Source organism: Dendropsophus ebraccatus, chromosome 1, assembly GCF_027789765.1.
Source record: "Dendropsophus ebraccatus isolate aDenEbr1 chromosome 1, aDenEbr1.pat, whole genome shotgun sequence".
Lineage (NCBI taxonomy): Eukaryota > Metazoa > Chordata > Amphibia > Anura > Hylidae > Dendropsophus > Dendropsophus ebraccatus.
In genome coordinates this window covers 111,541,849-111,567,175 of record NC_091454.1, presented here as the reverse complement: position 1 = coordinate 111,567,175, position 25,327 = coordinate 111,541,849, and the positions used below count along the sequence as shown (strand labels likewise).

Below are 25,327 nucleotides of genomic sequence, written 5' to 3'. Positions count from 1 at the left end.
GCTGTTATTACTCCTACATGAGAGTTTTTTTTTTTTTTTTACAACCAGTGACACTGATACTGGCTGCTTCTATGCTTGAACATAGGTCTTCCGTTGATATTAAGTGGACAGAAGCTGGTTGGGAGAACTAGTGATAATATTTAATAGAACAAGGAAAAGTAGGTATACTGCATTTAAAGGGGTAGTGCGGCGGTAAAGAATTATTGACAGAATAACACACATTACAAAGTTATACAACTTTGGGCTCGGTTCAGACGCTGTAACTGTGCGGCTGTATTTGCGGCTGTAATTGTGCGGCGGTATTTTTGGTGGTTCGTGTGTATGCTTGGAAGTATAGAATATGCGGCTGCACAGTGCACACTATGTCTGAATCTACGGCCCGATCGTAAACGGACCCGTAAAAATGAACAAGACCATTGTTTGCGGCTGGACATGCGGCCGAGGATTGACATGCGGTCCGTACGGAGTACTTCAAAAATAGCCGGCAATGATGCCGAATGCCGATGCCTCTAATAGTTAATATATTAAATTACTAAAACACATTTTCTTTGTAATAAAGACACTTTAGTTGTTCAATAATTTATTTCTAACGAATCCATCATTTTGCAATTAAATATACTGTTAAAATAAATAGATATATAAATAAATGTATATTTATCTATATATTTATTTTTTGACAGTATATTTAATTGCACAATGATGGATTCGTTAGAATTAAATTATTGAACACCGAAACTGAATTTATTTCCACGAAAATGTGTTTTATTAATTAAATATTAATTAGTACAGGAAGCTCCATAAGCTGTTAATTCATATTCCCGGCAATAGAGCATTCTGTACTAATCATCACTTAACTTTAATTAAAACATCAAATGTTTCTTCTAATTATGTTATGACAATAGCATTATTAGAAGAAACATTTAGAATTATATGTGCGCTCAGCTGATTGGCTGTTCGGCTGAGCGCACATATAATGAGCCGGTCCGCAGTACAGTCACTTCATTGTGCTGCGGACCAGCGAAGAGGACACATCGGGACATCGGATGGTGAGTATAGAGCTCTCCCCACCCCCTCCCCAGCACTGCACCCCTCCCAGCAAGGAAGGGGGGTCACTTAACCCCTTCCTTGCTGGGATGGGTGCAGTCTGACATCAGTCTGGCCCCCAGGGGGTTAAGGGGGATGCAATACATCCTCCCTTAACCCCTTGGGGGCCAGACTGTAAGCAGCGATCTGTAAAGATGCTGCATACTGTAAGGAGCACAACACCGCTCACAATGATGGGTGTTGTGCTCTTGTTTGTGTTTTTTTTGTGTGTTTCTCCCTTTTTGTTTTTCAGATATCGGTATCCTGGGGATTACGTCGGATTCCATGGACTACGTCGATGACCAGCGATTGTTGTTTTAATTTTTTTAATAAAATGGTCAATGAGGGGTGTGGGGGTGTTTTTATTTGAATAAAAAAAATTTTAAACTTGTGTCTTGTCTTTATTTCTTTACTTTATAGACTTAGTAGTGGAAGCCGTCTAATAGACGGAATCCATTACTAAGTTGGGGCCTAGTGTTAGCCGGTATAAAATGGCTAACACTAACCCCCTATTATTACCCCAGTACCCAATGCCACCAGGGGTACTGGGAAGAGCCGGGTGCCAGTGGTCCCGGAGCGTCAAAATTGGCGCTCCTGGACCGGGCGGCAGCAGGCTGGTAATATTTAGGCTAGGGAGGGCCTAAACCAATGGCTCTTCCCACCCTGGTGTTACCAGGCTGCTGTCGTTTGGTTTTTAACCCGGCTGGTTATAAAAATAGGGGGGACCCTATGCGGTTTTTTTTTTTAAATAAATAAATAATTAAAAAAAAACATAGGGTCCCCCCTATTTTTATAACCAGCCGGGTTAAAAACCAAACGACAGCAGCCTGGTAACACCAGGGTGGGAAGAGCCATTGGTTTAGGCCCTCCCCAGCCTAAATCTTACCAGCCTGCTGCCGCCCGGTCCAGGAGCGCCAATTTTGACGCTCCGGGACCACTGGCACCCGGCTCTTCCCAGTACCCCTGGTGGCATTGGGTACTGGGGTAATAATAGGGGGTTAGTGTTAGCCATTTTATACCGGCTAACACTAGGCCCCAACTTAGTAATGGATTCCGTCTATTAGACGGCTTCCACTACTAAGTCTATAAAGTAAAGAAATAAAGACAAGACACAAGTTTAAAAATGTTTTTATTCAAATAAAAACACCCCCACACCCCTCATTGACCATTTTATTAAAAAAATTAAAACAACAATCGCTGGTCATCGACGTAGTCCATGGAATCCGACGTAATCCCCAGGATACCGATATCTGAAAAACAAAAAGGGAGAAACACACAAAAAAACACAAACAGGAGCACAACACCCATCATTGTGAGCGGTGTTGTGCTCCTTACAGTATGCAGCATCTTTACAGATCGCTGCTTACAGTCTGGCCCCCAAGGGGTTAAGGGAGGATGTATTGCATCCCCTTTAACCCCCTGGGGGCCAGACTGATGTCAGACTGCACCCATCCCAGCAAGGAAGGGGTTAAGTGACCCCCCTTCCTTGCTGGGAGGGGTGCAGTGCTGGGGAGGGGGTGGGGAGAGCTCTATACTCACCATCCGATGTGTCCTCTTCGCTGGTCCGCAGCACAATGAAGTGACTGTACTGCGGACCGGCTCATTATATGTGCGCTCAGCCGAACAGCCAATCAGCTGAGCGCACATATAATTCTAAATGTTTCTTCTAATAATGCTATTGTCATAACATAATTAGAAGAAACATTTGATGTTTTAATTAAAGTTAAGTGATGATTAGTACAGAATGCTCTATTGCCGGGAATATGTATTAACGGCTTATGGAGCTTCCTGTACTAATTAATATTTAATTAATAAAACACATTTTCGTGGAAATAAATACAGTTTCTTTGTTCAATAATTTAATTCTAACGAATCCATCATTGTGCAATTAAATATACTGTCAAAAAATAAATATATATATAAATATACATTTATTTATATATCTATTTATTTTAACACTATATTTAATTGCAAAATGATGGAATCGTTTACATTTAATTATTGAACAATGAAAGGGACTTTATTACAAAGAAAATGTGTTTTATTATTTTAATAGATTAACCATGAGAGACATCGGCATTAGTGCAGAGGATCGCAAACCCCGGTAATAGCAATTCATGTAAACTGTGTTCCCTGCTTTCCCAGATGCATCCAGAGGTGTTTGCATCACTTTCTTAACATTTTATTTGTTATTTTTAGTTGAACCAGATTTCCAAGTAAATGACCGTATGTTTTGAGCCGCATGTCTATTTTTTCCCACGGCCGGAGTTTCACCCGCACATTTACAGCCGCATAAAAAATACAGCCGCACAGTTACAGCGTCTGAACCTAGCCTTGTAATGTATGTTATGTCTGTGAATGGCCCCCTTCCCCGTGTCCCACCACCCCCACCCGTGTACCTGGAAGTGTGGTGCGCTATACATACCTGTCACGTGCCGACTCGTCTCTGATCTTCAGTCTGCAATGTCGTCTTCAGACGGTCGGGCCGAATCCCTCCGACCGTCCTGAGTGCCAGCCGCCCTCTTCAGCGTCATCAGATGCTCAGCCGCGATTGGCTGAGCACAGTTATGCTCAGCCAATCGCGGCTGAGCATCTGATGACGCTGAAGAGGGCGGCCGGCAATTAGGACGCTCGGAGGGATTCGGCCCGGCCATCCGAAGTAGACGTCGCAGACTGAAGATCGGAGACGAGTCGGCACGTGACAGGTATGTATAGCGCACCACACTTCCGGGTACACGGGTGGGGTGGTGGGACACGGGGAAGGGGGCCATTCACAGACATAACATACATTACAAAGTTGTATAACTGTAATGTGTGTTATTCTGTCAATAATTCTTTACCGCCGCACTACCCCTTTAAAACCATTCTTTTGCTAGTCAGATGGGTTGGTCTATTGGATTCTGAACTAAACACAGTTAACAAAACAGAAGGTAAACCTGTTCACATGGTCACGATAATGAACACACTTGCAGATACACAAAAACACATTATTTATGTTGTGTTGGGCCATGTGTTTCTTCATTATTATTGCAGGTTGCTTCAGACCCCACTTTGGAAAAGAACATGCTTAAAAATTGCAGCCCTCTGATTCATTCATAGGAAGAGGAAAGCTGACAATTCATTCTCCCTGAGGATGACTGCATCTGTTCTTCCCCACATATCCTTGTGTGACCCATGTTCAGCTTCTGTTAGAGAATGAGTCACTTATTTCCATAGATTTCTGAATTCTATGCAGTATTGGGCTTTGAAATTACTAATCACTGTCTATAAGTGGGTAGGGGACCTGTCAGCTCTTTTGTCTGTTTTAATAATGGTGGAATATGTAGAAACATGCGTTTTTGACAAGTACTATAGAAATGCCCAGTTGTCAGTTTATTCTTTTTAAAATTCTCAATTTTATTCAAGTTTTTCAAATATAACACAAACAAGTGCCGGATAAAGGCATGGGCAGAAAAGCCATTAGCAAATTGACATGCAATAGACACAACAACAAAAACAACCTGTAATAGGTGCAACAGGCAATGTCATAAAGTGCAATAAACCAGAAAGGGCTGAGGCCCACACACAGAAGAGGAAGAGGAAAAAAAAGGGAAGGAGAAGAGCTGAGAGAGAGGGAGGGGGGAAGAAGAACACCAATATTGAGTTATTGAACTAAAAGTTTTTTGAACTCTACAGAGTCTGTTCCCAATAATACCATGTCCAGAAGAAGCGGGCAGAACGGTCATAGAGCTGGGCCGTGAGATACTCCATACGTTTGATGTCTCCTACGCTGCGCAACACATAGGAATGTGTGTGTGTGTGTGGGGGGGGGGGGGGGGGGGTCCGGGCAGCCCTAAAGGGCGGGTATACAAGCTCTTGCGGCTTTGACAAGGTGATGGAGCACTGAGTGGCAGTAAGTTTTAAGGGGGATGTTAGAGATGTAAAGGAGGAAAAATGCTGAAGTAAAAGGCACCGGGTGATCTGTAAAGGTAGAGGCTAAGCACCACACCTCTTTATAGAAAGGGACCAGTTTAGGGCAACTCCAGAACATGTGAAGGAGAGAGCCCTCCTCCACGCAATTCCTCCAACACATCAGTGAGGCCTCAGGAAGTTGTCAGTTTATTCATACATTTTTAGGCTATGTTTTGACACTGTATGAGACCGGCCATTCCGTGACCCGGAACAGAGCCGCACACTCCATAGTGTGCACTGACAGGGTTTTCTGCAGCTGCTATTCATTGAATAGCGGCCTCAGAAAACTGACATGTCAGTTTCTCGTGGTGCCGCTAGGGATACCGGCCGGAGTGTATACCATGTGTATACACTCTGGCCGGAATTCCCTCAGCCTGCAGCACAACGTAAGTACAAAGGCCATGATTACTGCAGAACATGGCCTTAGAAGTAATAACAAATGAATTTCAGAATTTAGAGTTCTAGATAAGGATGCCTTAGAATTGTAGCTATGCAGAAAATGCAAGTATTTACTATAACAAATAAGTGTCATGAATAGTGCTCTCTCCTAATCTTGGCTGTTCCTTACTATTTTCCTGCTTAAGGGTGCTTTCACACTTCTGAAAAACCGCTGTGAGTATGTAATGCAGCCGCCCACTTAACCTCTTCATCTGCTCCCGCTCCACTGCGTGTATACATTACCTGTCTCTTGCTGCACAGGGTCCCGGCGTCCTGCTCTGCCGCCCAGCCAATCAGTGTGTTGCCCAGCCGCAGCCACTGATTGGCTGGGCGGCAGAAAAGTGCTAGAGATTTGTATTTTACTTGTATTAAAAAATCTCAAGTCTTCCAGTACTTATCAGCTTCTGTATGTCCTATATGTCTATGTCTATGACATACAGCAGCTGATATTTACTGGAAGACTTTAGATTTTTTTCAATAGAAGTAAATTACTATACCTGACACTTTCTGACACCAGTCGATTTAAAAGAAAACATTTTTGGCTGGAGTTGCCCTTTAAGTTGACCTTCCTCACTGTCATGCGGCTGGTGGTATTACAGAGCTCCATTCCCTGTTGTGCATGCTTCTGGGATCTGACATTAAAGGCTTGCACAGCCAACTAGTGGCTGCAGTGGTCTCCTGCCTCAGACACTATATGGTTGAGTAGTCCAGTATCACAATGTCCCCAAATCTGGAAGTGAATACCGGCGATGGTATAGGATCAAGGTAGGTGCACGGTAGTGAGACCCCTCTGTGCCCCCTATATAGTAGTTAGGCCTTGCTATGCTCCCATATAATAATTAGTCCCCTCTGTGCCCCCTATATAGTAGTTAGGCCTTGCTATGCTCCCATATAATAATTAGTCCCCTCTGTGCCCTTATGTAGTAGTTATGCCTACTCTGTACACCCATTTAGCAATTAGGCACCTCTTTCTCCTCATATAGTAGTTATGCCCCTCTGTCAGGGCCGCTTTAACCAGAGGGCACATGGTGCACGGGCACCGGGCCCACTGGTTAAAGGGGCCCACCCTGAGCAGGCCGGCCGTTGCTATGTGCGACCAATGCGGTCGCACAGGGCTCCGGCCACCAGCCTGTCAGGGTGGAGCGCCATGGATGGGTAATCTACTTACCCATCCATGGCGCCCCCTGCAGGGCCCCCCCGCCCGCCGCTGTGCCCCTCCGCCCGCCGCTGCGCCCCTCCGCCCGCCGCTGCGCCCCTCCGCCCGCCGCTGCGCTTCAGCAGGAGCAGCGGTACTGACAGAGAGAGAGCGCCATTGGCTCCCTCCCTGTCAGTCACTCTTGTGGCCGCACTTGCTGCGGTCACAAGAGGTCGCACTCTCCCTCTGGCGCCCGACATTACGTCACGGGAGTGTCGGCGCGAGGGTAAGGGGAGTGCAGCCTCTTGTGACCGCTGCAGTGCGGCCACAAGAGGGAAGAGAAGAGGAACGCGAGGACCCGGGTGAGTATAACTGATTTTTTTTTTTAATGTTATATGGGAGGGGGAGGGGGAGCGGGAGCGAACGGGGGGGGGGGGGGGTTGCACACAGCAAGGGTGCTATATACTATTGGGGAGGGCACAGGTGGGCTATATAGTGTTGGGGAGAGCCCAGGGGGGTATATACTGTTGGGGAGAGCACAGGGGGGGGGGCTATATACTATTGGGGAGAGCACAGGGGGGCTATATACTGTTGGGGAGAGCCCAGGGGGGTATATACTGTTGGGGAGAGCACAGGGGGGCTATATACTATTGGGGAGGGCACAGGGGGGCTATATACTGTTGGGGAGAGCACAGGGGGGGCTATATACTATTGGGGAGAGCACAGGGGGGCTATATACTGTTGGGGAGAGCACATGGGGGCTATATACTATTGGGGAGAGCACAGGGGGGCTATATACTGTTGGGGAGAGCACAGGGGGGCTGTATACTGTTGGGGAGAGCACATGGGGGCTATATTCTATTGGGGAGAGCACAGGGGGGGTTATATACTGTTGGGGAGAGCACATGGGGGCTATATACTATTGGGGAGAGCACAGTGGGGCTATATACTGTTGGGGAGAGCACATGGGGGCTATATAGTATTGGAGAGAGCACAGGGGGGGTTATATACTGTTGGGGAGAGCACATGGGGGCTATATACTGTTGGGGAGAGCACAGGGGGGTTATATACTGTTGGGGAGAGCACATGGGGGCTATTTACTACTGGGGAGCGCACAGGGGGGCTTTATACTACTAGGGAGTGCACGGGGGGGCTATATACTACTGGGGCGAGCGTACAGGGTGGCTATATACTACTGGGGAGAGCGAATAGGGGGGCTATATACTACTGGGGAGAGCGCACAGGGGGCTGTATACTTCTGGGGGAGTGCACAGAGGGGCTATAGACTACTGGGGAGCGCACAGGGGGCTATATACTACTGGGGAGTGCACGGGGGGCTATATACTACTAGGGATAGCGCACAGGGGGGCTATAATCTACTGGTAGCACACGGGGGGTCTATATACTACTGGGGAGAGCACACAGGGGGCTATAATCTACTGGGGGGAGCACACGGGGGGTCTATATACTAATGGGGGGGCAGACAGGAGGGCTGTATATAACTGGAGGAGCACACAAGGGTCTATATACTACAGGGACACCTTAAAACTATGGAGGCCAGAGGGGTGTAACTATGTAGGGGTACGGAGGGGTGTAACTACTATATAGGGGTACAGGGGACCTAACTACTGTATGTGTTGGAGCCTAAAATATTTCTCTGGCAGATTCTGGGGAGAAGATTCACAGCCAGGAGAAGACTTCAAGGTGGCCCAGGCTGGATGGAGAGAAAAAGAAAAGGTGACAGACTCTGATCGGAGAAGACGCCCCCGGTGAGTCACTGGATGTAACTGCACTCTGTTATAGGGTTGTAGTGTTAGGGGTCATGGTGTGACGGTATTATGTAATGTTATAATTGGCGATATCTTTGTTTTGTTCAGTGCAGTTTTCATGTAATATGTAATCACTGTATGGTGGAAATAGTGTTATAAGGTAACTACTGTATGTATTGGGGCTCTTAATACAGTGTGGGGGCAAATTCAGTACATTATACCATGTGCCGAAAGGGAAGAGGGGGGCCTACTCTTGAGGGCTGTGCACCGGGCCCACCAATGTATTAAAACGGCCCTGCCCTCTGTGCATCTATACAGTAGTTAGTAAACACAGATAGGTATTCCGCTAAAAATATCTTTTAATAGACATACATTAAAACCATGTCAAACCACATGAGATTAATAGGTCCCTCCACAACACTGGCTGAATGCCAAAGAATAGGTACAGTTAATCCCTATGGCCAGAAGTTAATAAGTACTCCACTCATATTGCACATGCCCTGTATTCAAAGGATGGATAAAAAGTCTTACCACCTTGAATGGTGTTAGGTATCTCCCCCTGTAAGTTGGCCAATCCCCCTGTGAAATAAAAACAAAATCCATGCTCATTGGGCTACAGCCTTCAGTTACTGGCCTCTTCTCTACTACCCTCCTTGTGAATGGGTACAGCATTGGCTATTCTCCAATCATCAGGAACATTGCCTGTCCTATCATATAGCAGCACATGATGCAGATTTCCCTACCTCCTGCTTATAAAATGTTTCTCCCTCTCAGCAGGAGACAGGGGAGAGCTGTGTACAGCAGCATCTCATAGAATGCAAAAGAGATTCTAAATACAGCATTCACATATATATTATAATGGGTTGCTAATCATCTATAAATTCCCAGACAGTCTAAAAAAATTATTTTTTTTCTTGCTGACCATAGTGTCTGGCATAAAAAAAATTCTGTGAATTTTTTTTTCTTACTTAAAGCGAATGTAACATCAGGCTTTTTTTTTTTTTTTACATTAGCAGATCGGCATTCGTGTGGGGATCCTGGAGGGGCGGTCTATGTTTAGAAACGCCACCCGATTCCCACACTCAATGCCTTTCTTTTGCTGTGCACAAGCCCGGTTCTATGCACTGGAGGCCCGCCACCCCCCGGTGACCATATCCCCTCCCCTCTGTGATGCGGCTCCATTGATTCTAATGATTGTATGATCTCTTATTACATAATATGAGCGTTGCAGGCTTATTCAGGGAAAGGTAAGTAAGTCTCATTTTATTAAGTAGGATTATTTCTTTCAAATGTGACCAGTGCCCAGTCCTTTTTATGGAATACAGAGAATACATCGTCAATGAGTCAGGTTGAAACGTCTTCTGGCACCTGGTTAGTTATTTCAGTTGCCAACAGGCATGACAGCACAATGCCAACAATCTGCATTAATGCTAGGCCAAGGGCAACAGTGGCAATGTAAAACATGTTGTCGCTAACAAAATCACAGACTTTCTTGAAGCAGCCCTCCTTATGTATAGTCAAGGCTTCCTGTATCAGAGGACTGTTGCGGCATCCCCTACGGCTTTTGCAGCAGCTGCTGGGTACTGAACCATTGTTGTGTCCAAGTTGAGTTTCCTGCTGCTCCAAGGACCAGGGTGACTCAAACCAGTCGCGATAACTATGTACACCACAACAGTGCAGGGCTCTTTGTATTGCATCCAAAGCATCTGCTTTCTCCTCATCTTCTGCATACGAAAAAACAGCATTCTGTAGTCCACTTTGAAAACCTTCTGAAATGTCCCTGTTACAACACATTTAAATGAGTATGAGCCATTATTCTGTGATACTATATTTTTAAAGTAATAAAGCAGTATTTGCACTTACAATACATTTACATTAAATAGGTGTACATATATAAAAACGAGTGCTGAACAGCGAGATCAGTGAATCATGCATCTGTCCCACAGGAATGATAGCTTGATTGTTCTTGCGGCCATTTAAATGCATTGATATTAGCTGCACATCCCCTCTTTGGACAGCGAGATGTGCAGATGATAATTTATATGATTAAATCAGATGATCAGCTGATCGTTGGCTTTTTCACACAAGCTGATTATCGGCAAAGGAATACTCATTGCCAATAATCGACCCATGTAGAATGATCCTTGCATATCATTAGCGCTGCTGCATGCTGTATAAGTGATACTGAACCCCTCAATTGTCTACGCTAATGCATAATGCTTGAGCAGCAGTTTCCAACACAGCCACTGGTGGCAGCAGAGGGGCTGTGTTACCCCCTTACTGCTGCCACACAAAGTTATATAAGTTTATTAAAGAAATATAAAGAAAAATATTGTTTTTATTCACCAGACAACCCCTTTAAAGGGGCACCCTGTTTAATTTCCATGCAAATTCTAAGCTAGTTTATAATAGGCTTCTATTACATGAATTGGTCCCTCTGTGTGGAGCACATCCTGACTCACATCCTGAAGCTGCAGAAAATCCTCACTTCCTGGTCCACTTTGTCTCCACTACTCTGTGCGCCCCTCCCTTCTAAGACCAAAGTCACATGATCTCTGTTTCTTCTGTTGCCTTGCAACCTGTAACACCTCATCTGTAACCCAAAGCACCACTGACATCACACAAATTAGTGAGCATCTGACCAAGGGGCGGGAAAACAACAAAACTGTGACAGCCTGCAGAGCAGTATAGGGGAAAGGACACAACACAACAACAACAGAGTTGTTTCATCTTGCTCTCTCTTTCTTAACTAGATAGATAGATGTGATATTTTGTTTACAGTGTAAAGACGAAACTGAGTGAGCCAGCGATGGGCGATACTACTGAAGCAGATACTTAGTAGTTGGCTCTGAGGTGCAATGCATGCTTGGAAATGTAGTTTCCCTGCCAACACCATCTTGTATATAGACCGACTTTTAGAAAAACCTGTACCTCGGCAACAGCTAGAAAGACAGGAGATAGCTCAAAATACTCAGGGGGACTTAAGTTTGGTTAGGTTTAGAAGCATTTAATTTTTCAGCTTTTGGGTGGAATACCCCTTTAACCCCTTCAAGACAGAGCCCTTTGATGTCCAGATGTCTGGGTCAAATTAATGCAATGTTCCTCCCCGCCTTCTAAGAGCCATAGAGCTTTTATTTTTCCACCTACAGGGCTGGCTGGGGAGTCATTTTTTGCGACATGATCTCTTGTTTTTATTAATATCATATTAGTGTAACAGAAAAATTTTGATCGCTTTTTATTTTTTTCTGATATAAAATTTAATAAAATCATCAATCTTGCTTTTTTTTTCGTTTACGCCGTTCACCATAATAATTTTTTCTGATATATAATTTAATAAAATCATCAATCCTGCTTTTTTTTTTCGTTTACGCCGTTCACCATAATAATGTTTTATTTTATTAGATCGGACAATTCCACACGCTACGCTACATGTAATATGTTAATTTATTTATATTTTTAATTTTATAATGGGCAAGAAGGTATTTTAAACTTTTATTGGGAGGGGGGTTATAAGGGGTATTTTAATACTTTAAAAAATATTTTTTTATTACACCTTTTTTCACTGTAAAACATGCAATTATTAGATTGCATGTACTGATCTATGCTATGCCATAGCATAGCATAGATCAGTGCTATCAGCAATCTATGTATAGAGCCTGCCTGAGAGCAGACTCTATGCACAGATCGCCGAACTGACAGGATGGAGGTAGGAGGCTTACCCCTTTCCGTCGGTACATGCAATCAAGAACCCCGCAGCCATGGGTCCCGATCACTCAGTGACAGAAGCTTGTTCTGTCACTGAGTACCTTGAATGCCGTGATCGCTCTAGATCGCAGTGTCTAAGGGGCTAATCAGACTCAGCTGCGGGATCGCAGCTGCTTCTCATTACCTCTGGCCCTGGACACACTGTTGTGTGCTGGACCTCTTTCATTGCAGTGGTCCCACCGACATCAGTAAGCCCCTGAAGTCAGGAACGTACATATACATTCCTGTTGCATGGGGTATGTGCAGTAGGAACGTATATATACATATTGGATGGGGTTAATATATGGAGGAGGAGACATTAAATTATCTATTTATTTTAAAAAAGACACAGGACCCCAGCCACTGTAACACTTGATACAGAACAGAAAGAAATTTGTATATACAATGTAAATGTAAAGATGAAAAGTCTTAAGCCATTCATTTCAAAATGATAAAGTGAATTAAATGTTTTAGTTCTGGGTCCAGAATTTTAGATAATACGTAATTGTAGTACAACAAGGGTGTACTTCTTCCTGGAGAATTATTATATCCACCAAACAATAATATATAGTCAAACATTATAACACATACTGAACATACCATAATACTTTACATATCACATCAGGCAGCAGAGGACCGGATTACAATTGCTGAATGTAGCATTATGACAAGCACTGTCACTTACACATTGGGCACAAGAACAGGACAGAACTGCACAATGTGTGGGATTTATTTAATGTGTCCAAGATGTGACAGGTACAAACACTGCAACTGATAATAACTAATAGTAGTCAATAGAAATCTTGCAACATTTCCATGGTTAGTCAAAGAATTCAGACACAAAAGACCAGAGATGTGTAATACTATTGTGTCCAGAATCGTACAGCACTACAGTTTAGATCACTCCTCAAATGTAACAACACTTTTATCAAAGAGAAATAAACCTTACACTTATAGCAAATAAACAAAGTAGATTAAGTGTAATGGAAACAGTTGTTACCTGCGATAGAATAGACCTGAGAGTCCAGCAGCAAGTCCAGCTAACAGCACTGCTAACTGGAAGAGCCCATAGGTGCGCAGAAGACATTGTTTCTCTACTGCAGCACTGATGCATCCTAGAAAGCCCCACAGCAGCACAGTTGCTCCACTCACCAGCAGGATGAGTGGGGTGTTTGGGTAATTGTTGGTAGATAACACCAAGTATTCCTCTAAAGAGATTTTTGCCCAGATTCCCACTGTGAGCATAACCAGGCCTGCAGCCCAAAAGATGAAGCTGAAAGCCATGAGTGATATCTTTAATAAAGCCATTCTACTGTTTGTGCATCTCTTGTTATTCTGCCTGGGGATCACTAAGGACCTAACAAGACTCTCATCTTCATGCTGTATACCTACTGCTACATTTTCCTGGGACACAAACTGCTGTTCTTCATCTTCAGCATCCACATATGCAGGGAGCACCCACACACCATTTGGGTTGCTTCTCAAAGGCAGCTCTGTCACAATGGAGATTCTTCTGTCCCCACGTAGTTCCAAAATCTCATTTCCAGTTGCAGAAGGTTTTCTAGGATATACCAGCTCTGTTATTCCATCCGTCATGGTACTTTGCCTCTGCAGGTTTTTACAACCTCCTCCTCTCATCTCCTCTATGGAAAACCAATAGATCTCCACTGGTTTAGCAATAAATGTCATACAAAGGGCTCCTGCACACAAGACTTATCAGCCTTGTCTCCGCCTGTTTAAATAGATAATGCAGCTTTATATCCGGTCAAATTATACACATGCCAACTAATAAAAATACGTTTTAACGGCTTATCATGGAATATTTTTCTTTAATTTGCAGTTATTACTCATGCCAACCATGAAGAATTCATACTTTAAGAATTGGAACAATCCATTGGATTGTAATGCAAAACCTATGTCATCTTTTATGTACTATTGATGTAACTAAGCATAATAATTTTAGCAGCACTATATTCTCCTGCAGAAAGAATGTTAGAACATTCCAAGATTTTTTTGTCATGGGTTCTTGCGGAATTTAGAAAGAACGACAAAGTGTGTGAATATGAAAGCACCTAGGTACAGAATTGGTCCTTATCGGGCTGTGCAAGTCCCATTCATTTTGATTCAGCATACTTATCACATGTGTTAGGGGCAATTATATGATTCATTTGTTACATTAGAAACTGTACTGGTAACTATTTATCACAGATATGTTCATTCTAGGACAGTAGCTCTGAGTAAATAAATAATAGTAAAGGGTCTGTAAATAAATCCCTTTTACAATAGGAAAAATGTAAAATGCAGTTGACATAAGCCATATGGTAACACTGTCCAAAGTAAAAATCGGTGTGGTAAACATATAGCTGGAAGCTCCTCATACTCAAAGGTTCATTCTATTCCATCCTGGTATTCAACGTAGATATTGACGTGTTACTGGTGAATTACTTTTTTAATTAGCATCCTTACCAGTAACCTCTTGGGAACCATTCATTCTAATACCAGAATGAAGGTCAATTGTGAGATACTAGGACATATGTCAAGCCTGTCATATGCTATACACACTCTCTACCTGAAAAAAAAAGCTCCTGGGTATATGGGCATTGCCATATCAGGTGGAGGGACGTACCCAGGAACAGTTTTACATTTGGGACAGACATTTTGGTGACCAGGATAAAATGTGGTCACTCTGGCAGTAGTTAAATAGGCCTGGTAAATAATGTATAATTGCTATATCTGTTAGAGTCTTCTCAATATTCTACGACACAATGAAGAAATAATATGTTTGAAACTCCTCTCAAGTTGGGTGGGATTATGGAAATCAAGGTAACCAGGTTGTTAGTCTTAAATTGAGTCAGGTAGGCATATCTAAGCTGGAGGCAGCATAGTATTGGTGTCACAGCCGCGGCGGCGTCCCGCGTTCCGGGCCGCCGCCGCGACCGCTTCCTGCCCCATGCAGCAGCCGGTGTCCATAGTCGGGGACCCGGCGCTGCTATCACCTCGGCCCCGGGGGGCGCCTCACCTCTCCACGCTCCTGTCTCCCGCTGTGCCGGCCGGCGCGCGCGTCCCCGCCTCCTAGGGTGCGCGCGCGCCGGCTGTCTCAGATTTAAAGGGGCAGTGCGCTCTTAATTGGTAGTTGCACCCAATCACTCCCTATAAATCCCAGCATGCCCTGTCCCCTGTGTTGGAGCCTCTACATGCTTCCCATAGCGTTTGGCCCAGCTCCCTGTTGTTCCTGATACCTGTCCGCTACCTGGTCCCTAGTCCTTGTTCCTGATTCCTGTCCGCTACCCAGTCCCTACTCCTAGTCCCTGGTTCCTGCTTCCCGTCTTTCTGCTGTTCCTGTGTTCAGCCTGTCACCTGCGGTACGCTTACACGCCATTGTCAGTACCTGCTCCTGTCACGCCTCGCCTGCCGTCACCAGCAACCAAGCCAGGGGTAGCGACCTGGGGGTCGCCTGCCGCAGCAAGTCCATCCCGCCTTGCGGCGGGCTCTGGTGAAAACCAGCGGCCCCTTAGACTCCGCTCCCTGGTGAGGTTTGTGCCATCGCTGGTGCCGGTCCAGTGGATCCACTACTCCGGGCGTTACAGTAGGCTCCAACCATGGATCCCGGCGAGGTGCCCGATCTCCGTGACGTCGCCAGAGTGGTCACTCAGCAGGCGCAACAAATCCAGAAACAGTCACAGCAGATCCAGCAACTCACTGCCGCCTTACAGCAGCAGACTACTGCCCAGCGCACACCACCTCCTGACGCTTCTTCTTCACTCCGACTGGCCCTCCCAAGCAAGTACTCTGGGGACTCTAAGTTGTGCAGAGGATTCTTGACTCAGTGCACCATGCACATTGAACTTTTGAGTAGTCAGTTTTCCACCGAGCGCTCTAAAGTGGCTTTCATCATCAGCCTATTAGAGGGTAGAGCCCTGGCCTGGGCCACGCCACTGTGGGACCGTGATGATCCAGTCGCTGCCAATCTCCGGGCCTTCCTATTCGAGTTTCGCTCCGTCTTTGAGGAACCTGCCCGTGCTTCTTCAGCCGAGACTGCTCTCCTCAACCTCTCTCAAGGCAGCTCCTCTGTTGGTGATTACGCCATCCAGTTCCGCACCCTGGCAGCCGAATTGGACTGGAACGAGGCCGCCCTATTGGCCACCTTCAAGAAGGGCCTGTCTAGTCGTGTGAGAGACGTGCTCGCTGCCCGAGACCTGCCTACCTCCCTGAACGAACTCATTCTACTGGCCACCCGAGTTGATACTCGTTTTTCGGAGAGGGAGGAGGAGGTTCGGCATGAACATTTACTAACCCGTTCCCGTCGCCATCCCCAGCTGGCGCCGGTTTTCCAGAATCCTGACCTTTCGATGTCCCAACCCTCTCCTGAGATTCCTATGCAGGTGGAACGGGCTCACCTGACGCCTGATGAAAGAATCCGGCGCCTGGAGCAGAATCTCTGTCTCTATTGCGGGGGTTCCGATCACTTCCGGCTGGGATGTCCCCTACGTCCCCAAACATCCGGAAAAAGCTCGCACCTAGGTCCGGTGGGACAGGTGTCCCTAGGTGTGAATGCCACCATTCCAAGTCTGTCTATGCCAGTTTCCATCCGGACTCTCTTAGGACGAAATCATCAGACTACTGCCTTCCTCGATTCTGGGTCAGCAGGCAGTTTTATTGCGGCAACATTGGTCCAAAGATGGCGGCTACCCGTGACCCGACTAGCCAGGCCCCTGACTATCTCCTCGGTCACAGGCGAAATTCTTACCGACCGTGTGTACTACCAGACCGCACCTTTAGTCCTCCAGGTGGGTCCTTTACATCAAGAAAAGATATCCTTCTACGTCCTGCCCCATTCTTCCCCCGCGGTCCTCCTGGGACTCCCGTGGCTGCAAGAACATGCCCCTCAACTGGACTGGAGAACCGGGGAGATTCTCAGTTGGGGTCAGGACTGTTCCAACCAGTGTCTCAGGTCACCTCAGACCAAGTGTACTATGTCGTTTCCTGTCCCAGCCAAGCCTCTATCCGACCTATCGGCAGAAGACCAAGACTCGGCGGATGCCTTCTCTGCCGAGGTGTACCCTCTCTCCGTACCCAAGGCTAAGGTCGGGTCCCCTCACCACCGGGAGAACTTACAGAAGGTCCTCGTCCACAGACCCACAGTCCCTTGCCATGTTTTACCGCCTGATCGCCTAGCACCAGTCGTCACCTCCTCGCTTCGGAGAGTACCCCCCGGAAAGACTCATGTTCACCCTGCGCTTCGAAGAGGTATTTTGAAGTGGGGTCATTCCTCGTTGGAGGCCGGGCACCCTGGAGTCCGTAAGACCGGCCAACGGATCTCTCGCCACTACTGGTGGTCCAGTTTGTTTCAAGATGTCAAAGACTTTGTGGCTTCCTGTGCCATCTGCAGGCAAGAAAGAGGGGGAGGCCAAAGGGGGGGGGTACTGTCACAGCCGCGGCGGCGGCCCGGGCCGCTTCCTGCCCCATGCAGCAGCCGGTGTCCATAGTCGGGGACCCGGCGCTGCTATCACCTCGGCCCCGGGGGGCGCCTCACCTCTCCACGCTCCTGTCTCCCGCTGTGCCGGCCGGCGCGCGCGTCCCCGCCTCCTAGGGTGCGCGCGCGCCGGCTGTCTCAGATTTAAAGGGGCAGTGCGCTCTTAATTGGTAGTTGCACCCAATCACTCCCTATAAATCCCAGCATGCCCTGTCCCGTGTTGGAGCCTCTACATGCTTCCCATAGCGTTTGGCCCAGCTCCCTGTTGTTCCTGATACCTGTCTGCTACCTGGTCCCTAGTCCTTGTTCCTGATTCCTGTCCGCTACCCAGTCCCTACTCCTAGTCCCTGGTTCCTGCTTCCCGTCTTTCTGCTGTTCCTGTGTTCAGCCTGTCACCTGCGGTACGCTTACACGCCATTGTCAGTACCTGCTCCTGTCACGCCTCGCCTGCCGTCACCAGCAACCAAGCCAGGGGTAGCGACCTGGGGGTCGCCTGCCGCAGCAAGTCCATCCCGCCTTGCGGCGGGCTCTGGTGAAAACCAGCGGCCCCTTAGACTCCGCTCCCTGGTGAGGGTTGTGCCATCGCTGGTGCCGGTCCAGTGGATCCACTACTCCGGGCGTTACAATTGGGAAGCTCAAACTTGTCTTTGAGTTTTTGAAAAGTTAATATCTGTGGTGGTAGCTACCCAAATAGAGAGTCTTGTGTTTCTGTCATAGGGTTAGGAAAATTCTGAAACTCAGGCAGTTGAGTGTTATATCATAGAGTAGTATATGGGTGGTGTTAGGTTGTTGTAATGGAAGAGTGGCCAGATGCTTGCCAATCATAATAGCGTATCTATGGTTAGTAATTAGGGGAGACATGTTATCCGTAATCAATGATAGCATGTGCAATGAGAAACATGGGAAAGCTAGGCATAGTATAGTATAGTTGCGAATTGGTTATGTCCATTTGTGCCATGAGGTTACTATTCTAGCTGATAAAATACATGACCAGGACAAGTGTTGTCTATTAGTTTAGTTAGCCTGGGTTAACATTTACACCAGCTCCTGACAGTATCTTATCGCTCTGTCCCTGCTGTGCGGCCGCTTCTGTGTTCTGGGGCTGTGGTGTTGCGATGGTGTTCCACCTGGAAGCAACTGCACAGCAGGAAGGGAGCGGTCAGATACCAGGGAGGGAAGTATAGTTTATTATTTTGAATTACCCCCTCCCCAGGCATATATCAAAAAAGTCCCCTGCTTGTATAACCCCTTTAACCTCTTAAGGACCCATAACGTACCGGTACATCATGGATCACTGTCACTTAAGGACCCATGACGTACCGGTACGCGATCGGGAGAGATGGCCTGCAGAAATACACTGCGGGCCATCTCTTCCTGTCGGCATTGGGGGTTGCTAACCCCCCCCCCCCCCCATCCATGCCGACGATCGCCGCTATTGGCTTATCAGTTCAGATCAGCCAATAGCGGCGATCGGAACCTTTCCGGGCCATCGGTGACCCGATGACCCGGAAAAAATGTCCGAAGACGGCACCGACCGCCATTACTGTAAAAAGTAATGGTGGTCATGGTGCCACCGGCCGTTCACGGCAATCAAAGTCCTCAAAAGTTATAAATACCTGCTCTGGACCCCTCAGCTAGGTAGCTGAGGGGTCCAGAGCAGGTATTTGTACATTACTCACCTGTTCGCGGCGTCCTCGTCGGCTCTTCGGCTCCTTCCGTGACGTCCCGTTCGGCTTTTTTCGGCTCTAGCGTCGTCTTTTATCGGATCTTGCGCTCTGCTGCCCTCTAGCGGCTGATAAGTGTAATACACTTATTAGCAGCTATAGGGATGTTCAGTATGTAATAAAGGTTTTTTTTTTTTTCCAAATTTTTTTTTTCTATTTTCCGCACCCTATCGCCGCTGAGTGTTGATCAGCATCGCACGAAAGTGCGCTGCTAATCAGCAACTCCTCCTTTTTGGCGTGGGGTGTTTTTTTTCTATATCCTACTGCCACGGTCTGCTGATAAGTGTGGCATTTATCAGCAACACCATTTTTGGCGTAGGGTTTTTTTTTTATACTTACTGTAAAAAAACACGTAAAAAACACTACATTACACCACACTACACTACATAGAATAAAGTTTGACCCTACACCACTACATACCCCATATACCAATCTCCATATAAAAGGGGCCCCCGGCGTGTTTTCGGTATCGGACGCATACGCTATTATTGCCTCCGACAACGAAACAGCCAGTGAGGATGAATGGGGGGATCCTTCGTTCCTCCATTCATCCTCATCCTCCAATGACGTATCTGGGGGTAGCGTAGCGTACGCTGCCTCCCAGACACGTCTTTTCCGCCAGTACCGCCCCAATAAGAGATGACGGTATGGCGTGAAATTCTACTAACTCTGTGAGAGTACATCCAGGTTCACTTACATATTTAGGGTACGTGCACACTGCGCAATGGCGAAGGATAACCCTTTGTGCATTCCGCAGCTGGCACCCGCCGGCGGACTGATGCGGGCGCGCGTCTCCACCCGTGTCATAGACTCCATTCTATGCACGGGCGGATTCCATCCTCCATTCAAACAATGAATGCGTTGGACGGAGAGTGGAATCCACTCGTGCATAGAATGGAGTCTATGACACGGACGGAGACGCGCGCCCGCGTCAGTCCGCCGGTGGGTGCCAGCTGCGGAACGCACAAAGGGTTATCCTTCGCCATTCCGCAGTGTGCACGTACCCTTACAGTGTATGAAGGAAGGGACACCCAAATCCAGCCCCCACAATGCCCCCCACCATCCTCAGAGTTAGAGGGGAGATCCTTCGAGAGCTGATCTTCCCACTGCTGGATAAAGGTTACCACCTGTACGGGGATAACTTTTATACCAGCACCCCCTCTTCCGGTCCCTCGCTGCCCGAGCTACTGTAGCTTGCGGCACGATCCGAAAATATCAGAAGCCGTAATAAAGCCCTAATATTTAGCAGCCATGGAGCGGACCCAGCGCTTCTGGATATGAGGGACCCCATATCGCACCAGGGAAACATTTTCCAGGTGACGTCCCCCACACTGGAAAACAGGAGACCCCAAAAGAAGTGCAGAGTGTGGCGTAACAGGGGGATCAGGAAGGACGCCATTTTCCAGTGTGACACCTGTCCTGATCACCCCAGCCTCTGCATACTGGATCGCTTCAAGGCGTACCACACGTCATCGGAGTTCTACATTATCTAAATTCTGTCCCTTATTCTTATTTCAGGGGTCACGTTGATCCGGGGATTATTCTGATTGCCATTATGGAGTCGGGAAGGAATTTTTTCCCGGTGATGAGGCTACTATCGTCTGCCTTACAAGGGTCTTTTTTTGCCTTCCTCTGGATCAACACAGGTTGAATTTGATGGACACCTGTCATTTTCAACCTTATAAACTAATAATTGGCCTAATACCCCCAAATAAATTAGAATTGTCCCTTTTCCCCAGCTAAATAGGTATGGCCGCCATTCCCATTAGAGACTTGCCATGATGCAATTACAAAGCCCCTGTGCGGCCAGGACAGTAGAAACCCCCACAAGTGACCCCATTCTGGAAACTACACCCCATAAGGAATCTAACAAGGAGGGCAGCGGGTATATGGCCCCCTGGTGACGGCCACATTTGTGCCATGAAAATGAAAAAAATTGTATTTTTTTATTTTCACGGCACATGTTCTACACATGTGCCCGTCACCAGTGGGGTCCATATGCTCACTGCACCCCTCGTTAGATTCCTTATGGGGTGTAATTTCCAGAATGGGGTCACTTGTGGGGGGTTTCTACTGTCCTGGCAGCACAGGAGCTTTGTAATTGCGACATGGCCTCCATCCTCCATTCCAGCCTCTAAATGGCGCTTTGTTTATTTGGTGGCTTGCCCTGTGCCCATATGGCACATTATGTCCACATGTGGGGTATTTTCGCACTCAGGGGAAATTACCCTACACGTTTTGCGTTTATTTTCTTTTTCAACCCCTTGTGGAAATGGAAAAAAATCAAGGCTAGACCAACATTTAGTGTAATTTTTTAAAATTTTTACTCTAAATCATTGATCTTGTCTTGATTTTTTAATTTTCACAAGTGGCTAAAAGATTAAAAAAAACACAAAATGTGTAGAGCAATTTCCCCCGAGTCCGTAAATACCCCACATGTGGACATAAAGCGCCATGTGGGTGCAGGGCAAGCCTCCAAAGGGAAGGAGCGCCATTTGGATTTTGGAGGTTGGATTTGGCTAGAATGGATGATGAACGCCATGTCGCATTTACAGAGCCCTTGTGCTGCCAAAACACTGGAAACCCCCCACATGTGACCCCATTCTGGAAACTACGCCGCTCAAGGAATCTAATAAGGGGTGCAGTGAGGATATTGACCCCTTGATGACAGGCACATTTGTGCCGTGAAAGTGAAAAAAATTTATTTTTCCACATTTGTGCCCGTCACCTGTGGGGTCCATATGCTCACTGCACCCCTTGTTAGATTCCTCGAGGGGTGTAGTTTCCAGAATGGGGTCACTTGTGAGGGGTTTCCAGTGTCTTGGCAGCACAAGGGCTCTGTAAATGCGACATGACCTTTGAAATCCATTCCAGTGAAATCCAGCTTCCAAAAGCCAATTGGCGCTCCATCCCTTTGAAGGCTCATCCTGCGCTTGGCACTTTATGTGCACATCTCCACATAAGGGGTATTTCCGTACTCGGGAGAAACTGCGCTACGTGTTTTGTGTTTTTTTTTTTTCTTTTATCCCTTTGTGAAAATGAAAAATTGAAGGCTAGAACAACGTTTTAGTGTAAAAAATACTTTTGTCTTTTTTCACGCCACATTATTCGGAAAATCTGTGAAGCACCTGTGGGGGGCCAAATGCTCACCGCACCCTTGAGGGGTGTAGTTTTCTAAATGGTGTCACTTTAGGGGTGTTTTTTAGGTTTTGGCACCCCAGAGCCTCTGCCAACCTAAAGTGGTACAGTCAGAAATGACCAAATATAACGGAGGCGTTGAAATTCACTAGGCGCTCCCTTATATCTGAGGCTTGTGGTTGCGTCAAATAGCGCAATAGGGCCACATATGGGGTATTTCTATAAACTGCAGAAACGGTGCAATAAATATTGGGGTGCATTTCTCTGGTAATAGGTTCATAATTATGAAAAATATTGGATTACAATAAAATCTCTGCACAGAAAATTAAAATTTTCAAATTTCTTACACACTTAGCTTTTATTTCTGTGACTCCCCTAAAGGGTTAAAACACTTTCTGGATGTGCTTTTGCAGAGTTTGGGGGGTGCAGTTTCTGAAATGGGGTGCTTTGTGGACCTTTCTAATATACAGGCCCCTCAAATACACTTTAAACCTGAACAGGTCCCTAAAAATATCTGATATTTATCTGAAATTTTACTGAAAATTTGGAAATTTGCTGCTAATGTTCTACGCTTTCTATTGTCTAAAAAAAATGAAAGATAGTTTAATAAATGCCGCCAACATAAAGTAGACATGTTGCTAATGCTATTTAATATATAATTTATGTGGTATAACCATTTTCTGTAGAAAGTAAAAAAGTTTTAAAGTTGGAAAAATGCATTTTTTCACAATTTTTCACGTTATTTTGTTTTTTTCATAAAGATTCGTTATAAGTATCGACTTCAATTTACTAGAAATGTGAAGTACAATATGTCACGAGAAAACAATCTCAGAATCAGCCGGATAGGTAAAAGCATCCCGAAGTTATTAATGAATAAAGTGACACAGGTCATATTCATAAAATTTGCTCCGGTCCTTAAGGCCATTTCAGGCCCAAGCCTTAAGGGGTTAAAGTGTCACTGTCAATATGATTTTCAAAATTTAGGTAAACAGGGGATGTGATATGAAGCAAGTTTGCAATTTACATTAATATAAACATGTAGCAATTTTTGTTCCTGGGTTCTAACTGTTATATTTCAACTGCTCATGTATAAACTTGATTAAAAAAAACAACAATGTTTATAATTAAACTTTGATTTTGTAACAATGGCCTACACTAGTTTTATATTTCTTGAGATGTAACTCTAAGGCCCCGTTCCCACTGAGGAAAGGTAGCGGAATTCTGCGACGGAATTGTCCACCGCGGAATGACGTTAGCCTCCCGCTCATAATGGGAGTCTATGGGAGGCGCGCGCTCCTGCCCTGTTCGCACTGAAGAATGAACATGTTCACTTTTGCTCCTTGTGCACGTAGCCTTGAGTGTGCACATGAGCGGGACTTTCTGTGTTTAGTCTCTTTTCAACCAGCACAAGACTAAAAATCTGCCTTCGGGAGACTGGACCTGGATTTCTGGTAAGTAAAGCTTTGTTTTACAGCATGATAACAACAAAAATAATGTAAATTACAAACATGTTTTATTTCACATCCTATTGGTTTAGATTTTGGAAGTTATGACAGGTACCCTTTAGGATATGTTTGCATTGATTTAAAAGCAACAACAGCCATAGTGTATACACACAGTATGTTGAACACACAGTTGTTGAACTGCGGATGTAGAAAATAATAAGCATGTTTACTTTCTACGGCCGCAGTTCGGCAAACAGGGCGTAGAAAAGGTAAAGTACGGCTGGGGCAGCGCACTAATTGGCTGAGCGGAACGTCAACCCGAGAACCCCCGAAGCAAGCCAAAGCGTGGAGCAGGTAAAGTATGCTCTGGCCGGCGGGGGGATATTAGCACTGTCATGTACATACTCCCAGCGGGATGTAAATCCCGCTGCGAGTATGTATTCTCATTGAAAGTCTTCGGCATAGAATCCACAGTGGACTTCGCTGCGTAAAATCCGCTGCGGATCTGTCCGTTTAAATTTACCCTAGATGTGATATAAAGCAAGTTTGCAATTTACATTTTTTTTAGTTATCATAAAAAAACACGACACTTTCTGTTTTCTGACTTTTTTTCTCAAAAGGAAACAGGAAGTCCTGTGTATCCCAGGCCATCTGAGCTCTCACAGAGAAGGAAGTCATGTGATTGATGGACACATTGAGCTGTGACTTTCTGTACTGACCGTAATTCATGTGTTTAGTCTGTTTTTTTTTTTCCAACCAGCACAAATCAGAAAATCTGCCTTCAGGGAACTGGACCTGGATTTCTGTTAAGTACAGCTTTGTTTTACAGCATAATATCAAATATAATGAATGTAAATTACAAACTTGCTTCATTTCACATCTACTGTGTAATTAGAAAGTTATAAAGTCAGTGACACTTTAACCTCTGTGGCAGGATACATCTTTATTTATTCATCATACCCTCTATCCTCCCCTGGTCCCCTCACTCCAGGCTGCTACACTTATACCCATTCTTGCTATACCAGATGCAGCTCATTGCGGCCTCACTACATCCACCTGGATGAGGCCTAACCCACAGCTCAGCACCTCCTGTATGCGATGCAATGTATAACCTGTGTATTAGACCGTGCAGAGCTGTGTACCAGGAAGCAATGAGGTTGGGCCCCTCACCTACACGGAGCGCACGCGCACTTTACACGCCCCCAAGGCCAATTTCACATAATGTAGTAAATAGAGACACAGCTGCTCCCTGACGCTTCGTATGCATGTGACTGATCACGTGCTCATGACATCATCAAAGGTCCTTTAGCCTACTAGAATGTAGCATGAGCTGTCAGCCACACAAGCGACCCTCCAAGCGTCATCACACATGTGACCCTGCACTACATCTCTCCGCCCATTTACTCCACTAGTCCGGCTCACTTTCT

At 46.0% G+C, this 25,327-nt stretch overlaps 1 protein-coding gene across 1 annotated transcript; it reads right to left on the bottom strand.

Annotated features, from left to right (window-relative positions):
* Positions 1–9,684: 9,684 nt before the first annotated feature.
* LOC138776157 (tetraspanin-7-like) lies at positions 9,685–25,154 on the bottom strand. The gene is made up of 3 exons (XM_069956109.1): positions 25,071–25,154; positions 13,121–13,852; positions 9,685–10,156 (listed from the first exon to the last, which is right to left on the bottom strand). Exons 2-3 carry the CDS (start codon positions 13,807–13,809, stop codon positions 9,721–9,723), a joined length of 1,125 nt encoding a protein of 374 aa, XP_069812210.1. The 5' UTR covers positions 13,810–13,852; positions 25,071–25,154; the 3' UTR covers positions 9,685–9,720.
* Between the last annotated feature and the right edge of the window lie 173 nt (positions 25,155–25,327).

Excerpts from the sequence above, each read along its gene's own strand:
- LOC138776157 (XM_069956109.1), bottom strand. The coding sequence starts at position 13,809 with ATGACATTTATTGCTAAACCAGTGGAGATCTATTGGTTTTCCATAGAG. Across the intron at positions 10,157-13,120 it reads TCAGGTCTATTCTATCGCAG|GGACATTTCAGAAGGTTTTC; the intron begins GTAACAACTGTT and ends GTGTTGTAACAG.